At 41.2% G+C, this 18,121-nt stretch overlaps 1 protein-coding gene across 7 annotated transcripts in view; it reads left to right on the forward strand.

Moving 5' to 3' along the window:
- sema4d (sema domain, immunoglobulin domain (Ig), transmembrane domain (TM) and short cytoplasmic domain, (semaphorin) 4D) overlaps window positions 1–18,121 on the forward strand; it is a 45,201-nt gene that overhangs the window by 8,987 nt on the left and 18,093 nt on the right. For 5 of the 7 annotated variants that reach the window (XM_065965546.1, XM_065965550.1, XM_065965547.1 and 2 more), the window contains exon 2: window positions 1,051–1,165. In XM_065965546.1, the coding sequence (XP_065821618.1) occupies window positions 1,128–1,165 (38 nt within the window). In that variant the 5' untranslated portion in view covers window positions 1,051–1,127. Of the gene's footprint in view, window positions 1–1,050; window positions 1,166–7,886; window positions 7,946–18,121 lie in introns of all 7 variants that reach the window. The other 2 variants (XM_065965548.1, XM_065965549.1) reach the window with 1 other exon arrangement.

Here is an 18,121-nt window from a genome sequence, read left to right on the forward strand (position 1 = left end):
GATTGCTCCTTAATCACAAACAATGCATTCTTAATCTGTGCTTTTGGTTGAACACTGTCTCCTTGCTACCCAGAGGATTTCTTGGTGCACTCCTATTTATGCTTGCTGGTTGGCTGCCTTGGTAACTATGGTAACAGTATCCCACAGAAAGTTAAAGGAGACCTGGGCCTTGCTCGGGCTAATTGTGAGCTAGTGAAGCATGACTGCAAAGTTCGCTGCAGTCCCAGTCTGGACCAAGGCCTGTTTGCTGGGTTTTCCTTTCCTCTTTTTTTTTTTTTTTTGGGGGGGGGGGGGGGGTCCTAGCTGATGTGCAGTTGCAGTCACAATAGAACTGATTAGCTCTCATCTTTTGTTGCTCATCAAAAGCAGTGAATTGTCTAGTTGCCTGACCTACATACATGTTAGACAAAAGAATGTGCATATAATTATAAAAGTACATAACATTGGGACTGGAATCCCCATTTATAAACACTCTTAGATAATATAGAGCCGTGGTTCTCAACTGGTGGGTCAGGACCCATTAGCGGGTCGCAAACGTCTACCTGGAGGAAAATTGTGTCATAAAGTCTATGAAGCACTTTTAAACATGATTTTTTTTTTTTTGTTCTGTCTCATGTTTTGTACCGTCTGAGCTCCAAACTGCACTGCTTTTCATTGTATAAATCTGATTGGAGGAAAATTATCAGAAATTTTGGTCGTGATTTTTAAAGGAAGTGTTGGTGGTGGGTCCTGAGGCTAGACCAGATGAGATCCACTGATTTCTTGTAAATAGAAAAGGTATTAACTTGCAATTGATATTGTTTGATTTGTCCTAGAATCCTATGAAGGTTTTCAAATCTGGTATCGTGACAACCCTTCTTGAATATGTCACTTTGGGCTATGGCAGGCATTTTTCACTCACTTCTGATTCAGTAATAAAGATGAGGGTTGTTGTTTTCAGCCTTTATAATAGGTCACAATACACTGAAAGATAATCTCCATGAGATCTTGTATTGTCGTGTCCAATTGTGATTTAATTCAAATACATCTTGATTTTCCCCTCTCTTGCAGACTGGTGTTGTGACTCTTACCTTGGGCCTCTCCCTCAACCGTTTCCAACTGGGTGAAGAAAGCGAAAAGCAGTTTTAATGAATCAGTATTCGCTAGCCGACGCCATGACAGACAAGTAAGTGATTGATCTTTTCAGAAGCGTGTGTGTGTGTGTGTGTGTGTGTGTGTTTGAGTAAAGAGCCCACTGTACTCGGGCCTTTTGTTCAGTGTGAAGTAAGAAGATGATGTTATTACTTTTCTCCTGCTCTGCGCAAGATTGTCTCCTGGAAGTGTTGGTGTTTCAGAGGAGAATCATGGGGGATTTCTGATCGCACAGAGAGAAGTGTGTAATGTTTGGAGGGGTGGGGGCGGTATAAAGACAGTCTGTTTTGCCCCCTGAAGACGTATGACATTTGCATCAGGGCTGATTTGCATTCTCGTTCACTGTGCTGGTATGTTGCTGCTGCTGATAGCTGCTCTTTATTTCACTGACAAAACACAGTCATTTAAAGGGGGTTCCGCCTTTGCAGTACAACCTCTCCTTTTGCTCCTTTTCTGTATTCTCCCCCTGTTTTTTTTTCTTTATTTTGGTTCCTCCTTTCCCCCTTCCCCCTTTTTCATTTCTCTATGCACCCTATCTCTTTTTGTTTCTTTTGTCAACATCACCATTGTCTCTTCGCCTGGTGTTTCTTTTGGATTTTTATCTATAGAAGATGGGGAGTTCGGGTGCGGTAAGCAAAATAATCTGCCTTCAGCGGTCATAATAAGCGGAATAAGCGGTCAGCTGAAAGAGAGAGGTGCAAATGCGGTCAAGTCCAAACCTTTAACTGCTTCAGATGTAGAAGGAAAAAAAGTTTGAACAGAAACAAAACAGAAGACATGGGTTGTTTTCAGAATACTGTGCTGAATCATGGCCGATCCTGTATGCTTGTGCAGGACTCAGTAAAAGGTTATGTCGCCCTTAGAAAAAGTTCCTTGGCAGAGGAAATGAGGTGGATGTGATTCAGTGTTTGTAGGCTCTTAGTCAACCTCCGTCATCTCTCCACTTATTGCTAATGCACCTGTCCACGATTGTGAGAGCAGAAAGGGAAAAAAAGGTCTGGTGAGTCACCCAGTCTTTCTATGAATCAGGCCTCAGGGTAGCTCTCCTAGTTAACATTAGCAGTCTATAATGTCAGCATAAAATACCGTGCATCTAGTTTGTAAGCACAGCCGGATAATGCTATATTTGCCCTGAGTGGAATTTCTCTTGCAAATTAGAAGGTTGTACCACTTCAGCCGTTCCCTTCAGGAAGCATTGCAATTTTTGCAGCACCAGACGTTAAATCTTCAATTTCTTTTAAAGGGTTTTGGATGCAGCATAAAAAAAAACAAGTTTCCAGAGACTTTAATTTGAGGAGAGAAGAAGCAGCAGTATTTTTTAATAAGCCTCCGCTGCTTCGAATCAAAGTGAGCTGAAGAGAAAGTTTCTAAGTAAGTGATGATGTTGTTGACAAGCTGTCCCATTGGATGAAAGGTATCCCAGCAACCAGAAAGAGGGACCAAAGAGGGGGGGGGGAGGGCGGTACTTTATTGTGTGTCTGATGCTAGTCCATGTTGTAGGATGATTGTTCGCTGAAGAAGAATGATAAATGTAACGCCAAAAGGGGAAGTGAGGGGAAAAGTTGGAGGACGTGCCCCCCGATGGTGACGGCAAACAAAGCCTCCCTCAACATGGGACTACTTAAGATTCATACAAAAGCAGAAGAAGACTGCCACTTATTTTCTCTCTCTCACACACACACACTTGCATACAAATACCCCCCTTATTTTCCCTAGCTCAGTCATGAGCAAACATTTACACATAGCAGGATATCAGTGGACATTCCTGTAGATTCATGCATTCCAGTTGGCATTCCCAGAGACACGCTAGTCTGCAGAAACATCAAGAACAAGAAAGAACCCTTTTGATTTCACATTTTCTGACAATTTCCAACAAAGTGCATGTGACCCTGAAGTGTACAAACTTCAGATTTGTTCTAAAAATAGTTTTGTATAAGTGTTCTCTATGCTTTTTGTTGCTCTTGATTCAGGAGCTGATAATCTTCCAGCAGATGTGCTCTCGCATCGTCCAGAAATAAACATGTTTCTTTGACAGGATTTTTGAGTTTAGCCCTTTCTTTTTAATGTACCAGGATGCTCTGAGGAAAGTTTCTTTAAGCCAGATTTGCTCTGTAGAGCTTGAAGTTGGGGATTCTTTCTGTTAAATTCAAGCCTGCGTAATCCTTTTGAAAACATCCCTTTGCGTGTTTGTGTGTGCAAAGAACAGAGCCCATGCATCCATACAGGATTTAAATGTGCAAGATGTTTTTATTCCTACCAAATGATTTACACAAGGGTTCCCTGTATTGCATCATGTAGAAAAGTAGGACATCCAGACAAAGTGCCAAATGCTGGGGAGAATTATATCGCATGAAAATGTGCTAACCCGACGAATAAATAAATCTTGTTTTGCCTAAAACACATTTTGGAGTCAAAATCTGAGTGTGTTTTCTCCTTCCGGAGAGAAGAAAAACAAAAGCAAGAAGGAAAACATCATTTTCCATGAGCCCTGAAACTGAAACGTTCATGATTCTTTATGCAACCGTTCCCTTCTTGTTTCCCATGAGGAGAATCCTCCTCCCACTCCTTCCTCCTCGTTCTCCTCTTTGTCCTTTCTCTTCTTTCTGTTTAAGCATGGTCTGAATCTGCACGCTCGACTATCTTCTCTCAGCAAACCTTGTTTTCCTCTGTCCCTCTCATTTTTCATCCCTCCCCCACCTGTGGTGGTGCACGCTGCCAGGCCTGTCAGAGACTTGGGATGTTTGTAGATGGACAGTAAGGGTGGCTGCACAGATGAGTGTGTTGCAAAGTGGGGATGGGGTGGGGGGGTGGGGGGGTGGGGGGGGGGCTCTTACTGGAAGGACCACACTGTCATAAGGATGAGAGGCCTTTTCCCAGTCCTCTGTGTATCTGTTTCTTTGTGTATCAGCCAAGGTTGCTCATGTGTCTGTATTCATGTCAGTCTCAGGGGATCAAGGGTTAAAAACCATTATCAGAGACCGGCTAAAAGCTTTGTAGATGTCATTCACAAAACAGCAACATGTGTAGCAGTTAGAGATGTGCTCAACGCCCAAATGATTTGTCAGAAGCTTAACCCTCCAGAGAAAAGACATCTCAGGAGTGATATAGGAGAGAGTTTGGGATGATGTGCACCAAACGGCATTAGAATCGGTCGTCGAATCTGCCGCCACTGCAAGGGGCGCCTGCTCTATCAACTGAGCTACATCGCCGCCCTAGTTGGATGCCTGCTTTAACTTTCATTTAAAATGGAGATTTTACTGACTGATTTTGTTCTTTCAGATGAGGTTTTTGTTGAAAATACCTAAAATATTCACCAGTGATATACAAAATAGGGTCCTTGTATGAGAATTGGAGATGGGTTGGTAATAAGATCCTGATAAAAGCTCCAGCTCGGACCTTTTTATTAGCTCTAGGGAAAATCAGGTGTCACAGTTGGGTGAGCTCAATAGCCGATCCTGTCGGTATGTTTACCAACGCCTTGGTTTCTAAAGTAGTTCTATTAATAAATTTGTTCTGCCTTCAAGAGTCTCAAAAAGGCTGGCTTTTCCTGGTCCTCATTCAAGTCCACTCATCAATTTAAAAAAAAAAACAAACAAAAAAAAAACTGACCCATGACATCCCACTTCCTCTCCGGACCACGGTGTCACCAAGGGCGTTGTCTGGGGGCACAATCGGGCTTGACACCCACTCAGGAAGTCCTGAATTGAGACGTATGAAGGCGTGGTGTCACTGGTGTCACTTGGATTCGTGGGTGCATAGTAAAGAGTCTGTATCAGCTGTCACTGGGTTTTGTGGGAGTCGAGGGAAGCCAAGTCAAAGTGTTTCCTAAGGATGTCGAGGGGGATGAACCCTTTGGCCTCGGGCTCATCAATCTTTGGCGACTGTCATCTTCTCCCAGCGGTCCATTGATGCTGTCAGAGGCGGGCAGGAGGCAGAACTTGTCGCGACGTGTATTTGTGCTTGCTTGCATACGTGATTTTTATTATTATTATTTTTTTCTATAGCTGTCCGAGTGACAAAGTGGAAAAAGAGGAAAGAAACATTGTCTCCAAGCGGCTACATATTGAATCTGTCAAGCACAGCATATGAACTTGATCAACACAAATAACCGTCCTCTGTGGCCTCGGATCTGATAGTTACCAAGACTGACCTAAACTAATGTACTTGGTATGTCGCTTTAAGTTTATACTTTATCACAGAAGCGCCAAAAGCAATGGATGAACTTCCGGACAGTTACACGCTGTAGATGTGCGTGCACATCCGAAGCATTTTAGTCTTAAAGATCATCTGTTGTGTGAAGTGAACTGCCCATGTTTCTAGCCTGTAGTGTATCATCTCTGCTTAACATAATCTGATTATTCTTTTATACTGTAGAGCAGGGGGCCTGCATTACAGTAGCTTACCCCACCAAAGCAAATGCTAATGAATCTGAATATTTGGGTTGATTTTGGTGACCTCAATTCGGGTGTCTGGGAGATTTGTCTCTTGTGTCCTGGGACAGCTTTTGATGCTGTTTCAGCATTATTTAGGATGATATCTGGTTAGTTTTTTTAATTCATTTTTAACAACATTTATCTTCTTTCCAGTTTTGTTTACTTTTTTACTTTTTTTTTTTTTTTTTAAAGAATATTGAGTACTTCTTTTTGGTACATCCGTAGTTAAGTTTATTTTCCGGTAGAGGCGGTGACCAATAGTCCCAAACTGAACTGAAGTTCAGGTTCAGGCAGAGTAAATATGTAAGCCTGTTTTTTCCACTCAAACAGAGTTGGATAGTAGTGGAATGTGCGAATAAAGCTTGTGTACTTGTGCAGGGAGAATGTATTCAGCCTTGTTGTAAAGGGAGGCAGTCTGAGGGAACAGACTGGAAAGTGTTGTGAATGGAGGCCCAACCATCTGTCACGATGGCCATAAGAAGATTTCTACTTTCCTTTACACTTAGGCGCTCTAGTTTCCATGAACCCAAAAGAAAACCAAAGAATTTTTCCACCTGGCTGTTCAGCTATTGCTGCTGCTTATTATACCAGAAAGTCTTTGTTCTCGCGTCGATTCATTAGTGATGCACAAGTCAGGTGCTGACACTGCACAAAATTGTAAAGGGCCTGAAACCCCACTTTTCTTTTTTTGTTGTTGTGGGGGATTTGGTCCTCCATGAAATAAGAGTGATATCGTGTTTTTGCTGATTTTTGTCCGTTCTCAATCATGTGCTCAAAATCCAAACCAAATTCTGTGAGAAATCATTAGATTAAATGGAATCTATCCTCACTGGTGCAGTCCTAATGACTGACGTTGCTGAGTTTTTCCAAATAGATCTCACTTTTTTTTCCCATCCTAGTTTTATGGCACAGTAATGTTGATGTCAGGCCGTAAGCCAGTCACATTCAGTGATCCTTTGACATTTCATGTAGCTCTACCAACAGATTAAATCTCTTACGTATCCAGTGAAACATTCAAACATGTACTACACGGTGTGGCACAATTTTGGTTCAGACATTAGTGGTTACCAACAAAACAATCCTAATGATTCTATTAGTCGCCCAATTTTTCTCTCTAGCAATACAGAAAGCTAGATCTCTAGTGTCCACATCAGGTGAAGGGTTTTTTGGAGCCACAGTGAAAATACAGATTAGTTGATCAGAAATCTAATCTGCTACTACTTTTGGTTAATTTTATATAAGACAAAAAAAAAATGGCAGAAATGTGCTGATTCTTGCAAGGGAGGATTAGAACCCTCGACCGCTGTGATGACTACAGCCTCCGTACTTCGGGCGCGCAAGGTAACCACTAGGACATCCAGCACCCCAAATTTGGGGGCATCTTCAGATTGAACTATGATTTTTGTGGTGGATGAAGGCATACAAAAAAAAAAAACCCATTAATTTGATAAAGTAGGATAGCTGTGTTAAAAAGAAGAAACTTGTTGCATTTTAGCCACATTCTTCCGCCTTTCAATGTCAAATTGATCATTTTACAAACTGTGCAACTTGATATTAAAGTTGGGCAGATTTAAGGATTGTCTGTAGCTGACCTCTCCTGGGATTAACCCACATATAGAGCAGACATAATTCAACAGGGCTGAACCGAGAGGGTTTTCTCTGTATTTACATCTGCTTGATCCACGGACATGGCTGCTGCTGACAGTCTTGAATTTGTACTCCAATATCTCAGACAGACTTCTAACACAGGCAAACCTCTTCAGTAGAGAACGAAGTGGAAGAGGAAATGAATACAGCAGCACAGACCTCAGGTTCCTCACACAAGATAATGTTTATCATTTGGCTGCTCTCCATTCCTGTGTCCTTGGTTATGAAAAAGTTAGCACAGTATCCCGACAGACATCATATGATATCAGCGGCTTAGTGGCCTTTGGATATTTATGTCACTTTGTAATTATTTTGTCCTTCCCAGAATGCTTATCTAACTCATTTGCATATTGATGTGTGTGTGGACGGATGAAAAGATACTTGTGGTTGTGTAAATGTTTTATTTAATGGTTGATTTATTGTGCAACATGTGTTATCATTGATTCAACATCCTATCTGTCTAAGCATGGACTAGACAGCGTACCATGTTCACACACACACACACACACACACACACACACACACACACACACACACACACACACACACACACACACACACACACACACACACACACACACACACACACACACTGCTTTCTCCCTCCTTCAACCACACACACCCTACATTACTGTCTTGTCTGATCTTTCTGTCTTCTTCCCCCCCCCTCCCTAGCTTGAGGATTTTATAATTCTCTCCGGAGGAAGAGCGTCGCATCTTGTAAGGAGCCACAGGTCAGAAACTCTACTCCTCTCACTCCCAACCCCCTCTTTTTTTTTGCTTTGCAGACCGATACTGAGCTGCTCAGCAGCCCTGCATGCTTCAACACGAATGCTGCATGCTTCTACAAACACCCCCCCCCCCCTGTAACCACCTCAGGGCTTTGATCCTCTTTTTTTAAATAATCCCCTTGCATGACCACACCTGGGCAATGCAACTCTGATTTCATTCTGCGTGGCTTGGGTGCTTTTGGTGCAAAGTATGATTTTTTTTTTTTTTTTTTTTTTTTTTTTTTTTAAATTGATGCTGTTCTTTTTACCCAATCAGTTCGTCAAGTTTCCTTATTTTTTTTCTTCAAGTTTTGATTCATTTGTTTTATACCTGTTGGAAGCGAGCTGTTGGTCAACGTTGTATACATGCGCAGCTGCTTGCTTTCAGTGGCCTTTCAGACATCCAGCTTTGCTTTGTGCCTTTTCTCTGCCGTTCACTGTTTTTGAAAGCGCTCCTCCAAACATTGATTGTCCCCTCATAGCTAAGCAACTGTAACAAGGCACAACAGTGTCTTTTCCAACTTGACATTTCTCCCAAACTGAAACAATGTGATGGCGACTCGCATAGAGAGGGTGTTTCTTTGTGAACCCTTTTTAAAAACCAAACACACCAGAGTAAAGTAATGGATTGAGTGTTTGCCCCACCCCCCCACCCCCCCCCCCCCCCCCCCCCACCACTACAATTTTAGCTCAGTCTGCCTTACAAGAGTCTGAATTAAAAGACCTTGTGATGACCTCAAGTGACCAGTCAAATATCTGTGATTTATTATTTTAGTTTACAGAAAGCTCTGAGACACATGCGTCTTAAAGGTAACACCTGAGACTCATGTGGGCTGATATAGGAGTTTCTACTCTGCTGATTGGAAAAAATTCACAACAAATTGGTCCAGCTTTGTATTGAACAGCCACATTTGACCGACAGAATAAAAGAATCAAGCAGAGCCCTAATTTCTGCTAGGTGTCTGGTTTTCCAAGGGGCCTTGTAATTTGATACATTTTTCATTTTTTTTTTATATTCCTTCCTCTTGCAATATCACTGGAACATGTCTTGCAGACTGGATGTCAGGTGACGTCTTCTGCCCAATAATAAAAAAAACCTCTCCGAATAAACAGCTAGGTATACGAGCTTATCAGCGTTAAACTGATGCTGCAGAACGGATACACATCGGCTACAGACATCGGCGCCACAATATTTGATGATGGGCTGATGTCTGTCAACAGGGCAAATATCAGTCGATATTGATATCTAACAGATACACCAGAGCAGGGATGGGCAACTTTGGTCACAGCAAGGGGCCACATTCATTTAATTCTCACTGCCTGGGGGCCAAATTGTAGTATACAAAAATGATTTACAGTCAATAATGTCTCAAATTTAACTCAACATATACCAGTGATCAAATATTATTATGGACATATTTCTGGTTTTCCTGATTTCACGGCAGATTTTGTCATGTTTCCAATTAATTGATATGTAAAAATTGACCCGAGGGCCACGTTGAGGGTTGATGGGGGCCGCCAGTTGCCCACCCCTGCATCAGAGCATCTCTGATATTTGGCTAACCAGAGTGCCATCTATAACAGTAAGTACGCTAACTTAACTTCCAATGCCAAGGAGTATATCTGTAGCTCACTAAGAGTTCCAGACACAGAGATTATATTTATAAAAACATAGTTCTATTAAACACATTGACTGCTTGGGTGCTAAATTGTCACTTGGTCAGTAACAATAGCTATTCTGTTTGCTGCTAGCTAGCTTACGACTTAACAAAAATACACTGAGCCAACATATTGCCCTCCGTCAGTGAGAAATAAAGACGCCTGACTTGGTTTACTTCAGTCTCAAATCAAAGCCCTATTGTTTCAAAACTAATTTTAATTTTAATCATTTAATCTGCCATTGTTATTGTAAACTGCATATGTGCTGTGCAGGAATGCTTGGCCTGCATAGCAACTGTAACTAAGGAAGAAGGGGCTTGGTTAATGGTTAGCTGACGACAACACCTGTTTCCCGGAGTTCAGGGATTTAAGAAGACCTTCCATTATTTCTCTTGATTTACTCTTGTGATGGACGTTTACCTGATTTTCTCCGTTGTAATTTCCATGAGGGCAGAAGTGTGCCCTAAATCTGTCGGCCGCATCACGAGATGTCTGCGTGATGACTGTTTCAAGTTTTAAGACCGGCCTTTGTGTTGTTTACCCCTCTGTGCGCTGTGAAGGGAACGGTGAAATTAGTGTTTTATCTCCTGGTATGCCAAGTTCAGGGGGACACACTGTTAGTGTTGTGGCAGCCTGTGGGTGATGGGCTGAGTTTTCACACAGCGCTCCAAAGGAGGTTTTTGTCTCTGCCGGACCAAAATTACCACCATGAAATCAGTGCCTGCTGAAGACTGTGCTGGGAGAAAAGCAGGAGAGAAAGGAGTCCTTCTTAAAGGAAGAAAGGAGAGGGGAAAATATAGGAAGGTTTTTAGTGATGTTTACAGCCTCTTTAAATGTGCCCTGACTGGTGGGAAAGCCTAGTAACTGTAATATAAAAGACTGAGTTTTGTTTCTTTATTTTACTGTCGTTTTATTTCATTAGTGCGTCAAATGAATCTGTTAGGGCAATCATATTCAGATATGTCCTTCCTCGTCAGTTGATTGAAAATGCAGACTTCAAGATTCACTCTGGGGGCTGAAGTCACCTGCACTCGGCTATATTGCTGTTTATAAAAGCTACTACCAATGAGACTACCATTCACATTCTTGTTACCGCGAGGCCTTCAGCCGGGAACCACAAGACCTTCTGCTGGGCTTTCGCAGCTTCCAAAAATAGTCCCACATTATACGCCCCAAGGCCTCCCTGGCATCGCAGCAGCCTGGAGGAAACGACATCAAGTGAAAGGTTTATTACTCTGCTGTGAGCGGTGGTTTTTATATGACCCCTGACTGTATGGTCTGCGAGTAAGATAAGTGACATAAAGCGAGGGCTTTTAGTTGTGCGTTAAGGCAGTATGCAGCATCCTCACAGCAGATCAGCTTAGCTTTGAAAGTTTGAGTTGTCTTCCTATAGGAAATATCTTCTTTTTAAAAAAAGAAAAGGAAAAAAAAAAAAGGATGGAAAAACAAGCATTGTCCTGCGAATAAAATAAAAAGCATGAAATCAATCATATTTAAATCTCTAAGTGAAAATGTTTATGTTTACAATCTTCAGGGTGAAAAAGACTGTTCTCACAGCTCTGCGTTAGTTGTTAATAGTGTTGTAGTACTTGAAATCGGTCTCGAGACCACTTTTTGAAGGTCTCTGTCACGTCTCAGAATCGAAAGCGTTTTTCCTCTGTCTTGTCTCGGTCTCAGATTTTAAATCAAGACCACCACTGATAGGCTATTTTCCACGTCATTACAGTGATTGGAAGGAAATGCCACTTTCTAAATAAACAAATAACGTCAACTCATTAAAAATGTCATTTTTATCTTCCCCCCCCCCCCGTTACGGTCGCAACCTTCCCGGTGTTTTGGTGTAAGCGAGTGACACGCCCACTTCACACAAGATGATGATTTTTCATGGATATTTCTGCTCTTGACTCTGTCTCGATCCCTAAATGTTTTGGTATTGTCTTGATCTCGGAGCACTGTGGTCTTGGCTATGTCTTGGTCCTGGTTAGTGTGGTCTTTGACTACAACACTAGTTGTTACTCAGCTTATTTTTATAATATGAATTCTAAAAGTGTTTAATGTTTTCACTACAGAGTAGCCAGTTGCTTTATTCTAAAACTTTTTCAATAGCGTGCCTTTGTGTTCCAACCGAGAAACTTAGCACTTAGTTATGACAATCAAGATTTAAAAACAATGTCTTCAGTTTTTATGTGTTCATTATTAGCAATATTTAGCATTTTACACATTCATGACAAATATGAACTGCCAAGCTTCGGCTAACTGCTCATGCAGCCGTCTGACAGTTTTAATCTGGTAAGGATGACGACATAGAAGCGTGCAGAAGCAGCCGCTTTTATGGAGGATCCTCAAAACAGAATTTCCTGCATTGTATTTTAGCCTTTTGCAGATGTCAATTGTAAAACTCCTTCCTTTATTTTCTCCTTTTAATTAAAAGAAAGAGCGCCTGGTGATTATGTTTTCATGTTAAACTAAAGAGGCATATTTAGTAGCAGGACGGGGAACACCACACAGCACTCCTTGTTCCTCTAGTTAGAAAACTCTGCTGGTCTGTATGTTTATAGGGACGTTTTTTTCTAATCCTACAGAGCCATGTGACTCAGGGAAAGGGTGTGTTGTTTTTAAAAAGCTTGCCATCGACAGACTAAATATACCCTTTACTGGACCTGACCCTTCATTTGCCTTTGCTGTGGCCACTTTAGGTCGACATGCTAGCTCAGCAGGGGCCCTACAACCCGTAATTATATAGGAGGGTTTCTATTTAACATCCCTTGTATAGTGTTGCCTTCACACAAGCCCTTTTCCTTAATTTAGACATTCAGGTTGTCACTGATGGATTACCTACATCGAAATTCTTCCTAATTGATTTACGTACAGCCTGTTAAACATCAGACATAATCACGTGTGCCATGTAAAAATTCAGCTTTAAATGAAGGGTTTTTTTTTAAATAATATGCTGAATGTAGAAGATAACGCCGTTAATCCCCGATCTGGCTTTTGTGAAGTTCAACTTCTCCTCCCATCTGTCGCCCAGGGGAGCTCACCCAGGATAATGTACGCTGACTGCTGCATCATCTGTCGCAGTTTTTAAACACAATTTTTCTCCATATGACCATCAGTCAGCTGTGCAGAGGAAGCTCTGCAGCTGTTCACTGGATTTCAGTTGTCTTGATGTTAACATGATGCGGCTTTGACATGGTGGCTTTGCACTTCACAGCTGAAGCCTGATGTCTGTTTCCACTGAATTCCACAGGGGAAGGGAACACTTTGGTGCTGTTTTATCCAGACAATTTGAGAAGTGGACTAACTGGTCTTGATAGGAAGGGGAGCTCAATTTTACACATTAATGCCTGGTGGCAGGTCTAAGGGAGAACCAGTTTTGTTTACTGGGAGTGGAAATAAACAGTAAAGAACAATTTTTATATGGCAGTATTTGTTCAGAGTTATCACATGTTTAAAAAATACTAATTTAAAGCAACCTTTTAATGTCAGAAGTTTTTTTGGCAGTGATTTTATATTTTAAATCGAAAATATTGACATACCTGAAAGAGAAACTATACATATGGACTGATTTGAATGTTTTGAGTTTATCAATCTAGTATGGCATGCTGTAGTCTGACAAGCAGGCACAAAGAGGAACATGTGGAAGTACTCTGACAAAGTCACAAAATAAAAATGTGTTGGCATTGCAATTTTAAACTCAGTTCTCGTAATTTAGTTAGATTACAAACTAATTACTTAATACAAGGTGAAATTAATCTAGGTAATTTAATGGCAACACATCCCCAACTCATTTTATTTAACTTCAAATTTTTTTTAAAGCTGTGCTTCAAGCTGAATTTCAATACTTGATTGCAAATAATGGCATTCATTAATCACAGGTTTACATTTCCAAATTCTGCATTTCAGAACCATTTTTGTTATGATTAAATTGTCTTTTTGGAAGTTCTTGAAATTGGTAATGCCTAGGGAGGTAGTGGCTCATTTCAATGTTGATTCAACAGAAATTAAAATTCAGACTAGCCGACTGTTCTGAAGGTAAGAAAACCCTCAGAAAACAGTCAAAATTGAACCCAATTTATTTAACACAGAAGAACCATAATAAGTGCAGCATATTGAATGGCTATTTGAAAGAGCTAATCACTGCTGCTGGAAGACCGAGTCTGTATCAGTTTGGGCTAAGAAGTTGGAGTTTGAAAATGGAAACTTAAGAGCTATGGGTGTTAAGAAAGAAAGAAGAGAACAAACTCTACTCATCTGACTGTTACAAATACTGGAGCTGTAATGTAATCGTCGCATGGAGTTGTCGCCAATACTGAGAGACAGTAAAGCCGTGAATGTCCACACTTGAAATGTCAGAAACGGTTCTTGAGCCTGTGGGGAAACGCAACCCAAAACTCTGATGCAGCTGGCGGTGTTCTAAGATGAGCTCCCTCTGTCTGTCATTTCTTCTAAGAGGGATTTGATGCCCGCAGTTGGCATTATCATGTACACATGTGAGCGTGCTCCAGTCCCTGCCACATCTAACACCAAACTGCATTAATCTGCAAATGACATTGGAGCTGACATCTGTCTCCATCAATGTGTCATCCTCTGTGGTCTCAGTATTTTGTTTCAAGTAAAGGCTCTCTCTCTCTCTCCCTCCCACTCTCTCTCTCGCTGGCAATTTCTGGGCCTGGACAGGCCTGGCTCCAAATAACCGAGATTAAAAGAGCAAGGCCAAGTGCTGTTTGACAAATAAGTACAAACATCAGAGTTGGTTTTAGCTCTGTTTTTTAATAATGTAAAACCAGCCATAAAAGTTTTATAAGATTGCCATCCAACTGCATTATTTCAACCCTGAGTTAAATGTCATGAATGCAGATATGCTCTATGGTTTACACTGTTGTGTGGTATACTTAAGACAGTTGTGTTAAGTAAGAATATTAGGCAAGTATGAATATGATAAATCAACAGATTTGTTTTGAATAGATTCATTTTTCTAAGCCATTAGAATGTCAGAAAATGGGAACTTAGTGTTGTCATGCTCTCACAAGTTCCCCAACCATGCTGACATTTGATATAGTTGTGTTGTCGGACAAATAAAATAGATTTTCATAGAAGGCTAAGAAAAAAGGAGAATATTGATTTAAGAAGATGGGTCCAATCCAACAGAAAAAAATCATGTGACTACAAATTCATACTTGAATGTAAACACACGTCCCTTTAATAACCTAATTTTCTTTGTGCCATTGACAGAGTACCTTAATTAATTTCCATTTGGTTTGTATTTCCTTTCTTATATCCAGCTCTATATTTACAGCACAATCCATCAATAATAACATCATTACTACTGGTTGACTATGTCATTATATGATTATGGTTTGTTAGAAAACCTGGCCCACAGCACCCTGATTGGCATAAACTGTCAGTTCTGTTCTCACCACTCCCATAGCTGGGTGGGTGCTGTACAGATGGTACGCTAGATTAGGTCAGCAGTCATTCACCAAGAAAATGGGTCGTATGCACACAGTTGGAAGTTTATCAGGTAAAATTAGATGGAGCTAATACTGTGTAATCTGAGCTGTTCTGTCTGTATCATGGGTATAATTCTCAAACGTATTTAAAGTGGTGTTGTTCCAACTTCATGATCGTTTGCAGGATGAAGCTTTTTTTCCAAGATATATTTTGGGGGGCCTTTTGCCTTTATTGGATTAGGACAGCTGAAGAGAGAGACAGTACATGTTGGGAGGAGAGAGAGCGGGGATTATATGGAGCAAAAAGCCACGGTCTGATTCGAACCCACGGCCTCTGCGACGAGAACACGGGGTACACGGGGACTGCAACATAACCACTAGGCTTTTGGCGCTACAGGATGCATTGTAAGCAGATGTTTGGTTTTTCGCTTTTCTTTTGTACCGAGTCATGTGTATTTGTCTGTCCAGTTATGTTTGTTTGGTTGTTACAGCTGTTTCCTACTTGTTTGTATGTGATATGATTATTATTCTTGTACGGCTGCTTCCCAGTGCGACCACATAATCCTAACTCTAAAAAGGCTGAGCACCTTGAAAGCAGAGCTGATCAGTGTAAACTCGGGTGGAATTTATTTGCAGGACCGCATTAGTTTGAGCTGTTTTTTTTCCTCAAATAAACTAACAATATGGTTTACTTTTTTTAGTGGTAGGAACATGGGTACTTCTTTAGGAAAGTTAGTGTGTTTCACAGCTTGAAAATGTCATGCTGAATTGCCAGAAGAGAACTTCTTTCCACTAAATGAACTACTTAAAGCACATTTCCCATTGCACAGTTTGTTTTTGCGTGGTTAGGTCCATTGCTAATATAGCAACAGACGGAGCAGGAAAGAAAAAAAAAAAAAAAGCAGCAGCAGCCTCTTGGCGTGCTGCGGCAAAAGGAAGAAGAGCATCTCTGTGCATTGATGCTGATGATGAGTGAGTACATGGAAAAGAGAGCCAGGGAGGGTTTGGAGTTGTTGGCAGGCACTGAATGTCCAAATCCCTCACATCACCCTTCATCACCCTCCGTACCCTCACCATCCTCTCTGCTCGCAGGATGTGGAGCTTCTTTTTCTGCACACTCTGCATTTGAAATGAAGTGGGAAGTGTTTAAACCACTATGGGGGTCTTATGTGACAAGTCACCCTACCAATTCATCAGGGAATAAGTGATCTCTAAGTCGGAGACAGTGGTTAAGTTTTTATATATCAGTCTGCTCTAGATATATATCTTCATAAAATACCTTTATGACACACTTAAGCCCTCCATTCATTTAATAAAGTCATACATGCAGCCAATTCTAACCAAATACACTTGTTGCAGATCAATCTGTTATCCAATATTTGCAGGAGAGGAGAAGTGTTCTGATTTCCAAATTTAGTCGAGTTGTATCTTTTTCTTTTTTTCTTCCGTAGGTGTTGTTTGGAGAACCAAACAGACAAACCGCATGACCCAGAATTAAATCCTGTAACCAACCACCAATCGTCTTGACACTGATTTTAAATTTTATACATCTGTGGATGATTCTTGGGTCTTTTAAAATACTACAACAAAAGTTTTGGCAAAGATATCCAATCTGGCAGCCATCAAAAAAAGAGGTCACATACTTGTGAGACATTCACTGTTAACATATCTGAGATTGACTGTATGATCAAAACAAAACAAAAAAACTGTTTTTGACATTCTTTGCAATCATGAAACTCCAGGGAAAGCAACAGAGCCACTGAGAACTACACTCAGGTTTTCTAGGTTTTTCAGATCAGTCATGTAAGAGATTAGGGATTGCAGAGCCATGACTTTGTTTTCCCCCCTGTTTCTTACCAGCCAGAGGATCTGGTTTGTACACCCTATGCCCTTTACTCTTAGAATGCTGGCTGTGTTTAAAGGCCATAGGTTGTACAAACCTGACTCTGTGTCTCTTTGTATCATTTTGTCCTTTACAAAGATACTGCTCTGCAAGTAACCAAACTTTCCTCTTCGGCTTACATGTTAAGATTTTGTTATATTTTACTCAAATGGGTTATTATGAAAGATTGTATTTGTAAGAGGCTCTTCTATAATCCAGCAGTCGTTGTGGTCTTGCTTCATTAGGAAACAGTGCATGTCCCCCTCCCGCCCCGGCCAGTCAATAAATCATATTTAAAGGGTTTGCACGCCCTTAATGACTTTGATGGCGTAAGCACATCAAAGCACTTCCTAGATAAATCAGATTTATTGAATTCTTTGATTCTCACTAACAGATTCAAAGTCCTCATGTGCAGAAAGGTCAAGCTCCAGTTTCCCCCACTCTGCCCCCTGCCCTCAGTGGGCAGCCCGCCAATGTCTGTGCCCAGTTACCAGCTCAGTGCTGGGAACCCCAAGGCCCCGAGCAGGTGTCAACCACCCTGCCTAGCCAATAGAGCTGAGAGGAGAACACAAAGGTTTCAAAGAGACCTGCCAGCATGGCAACCGTCTTAAATATCCCCGGCCAGTATGGCCACTCCTCTAAATCTCTCAGCAGCAGAGGGTAGCTGCCAGTCTGCTCTTTCTGCTACTGTAGCAATGCGTCAAGGGGTCTGAAGCTTTTTTTTTTTTTTTTTTTTAAGCTTTGTTTGCCCTAAATGGGGCTCAGAGTGGTTATAGTGATAGAGGGCGTCAGGAGTGCAGGGATAGAGGGATAAGTCTAGTTTGAGGATTTTAATAATGCAGTGTGCCACAAGGGGATTTTTAGAGAGAAATTTTGTCTGTCTGGGCTTTTCACTCTGGATTTAGTTTTGTTATCTCATCCATTCACACTGCGCTGACATCACTCTCTTTCTTTCCCTCAGTCTCTGCCTTACAGAAACAGCTTCTGCTGCCGTCATCAGACATTTTATTGTTCTCATATTCATGCAGCAGCCGTTTTCGCTGTGTCACTCTGAAGTTTTATTGTTTATACTGCTGTGTTAAAGGTTGTACGAGTCATATTATTTGAGGATGTCTGACAAATTCTTCTCACTTCATTGCTGTTTAATTC

The sequence above is a fragment of the Labrus bergylta genome, chromosome 17 (assembly GCF_963930695.1).
Source record: "Labrus bergylta chromosome 17, fLabBer1.1, whole genome shotgun sequence".
In the NCBI taxonomy this organism is placed as follows: Eukaryota; Metazoa; Chordata; class Actinopteri; order Labriformes; family Labridae; genus Labrus; species Labrus bergylta.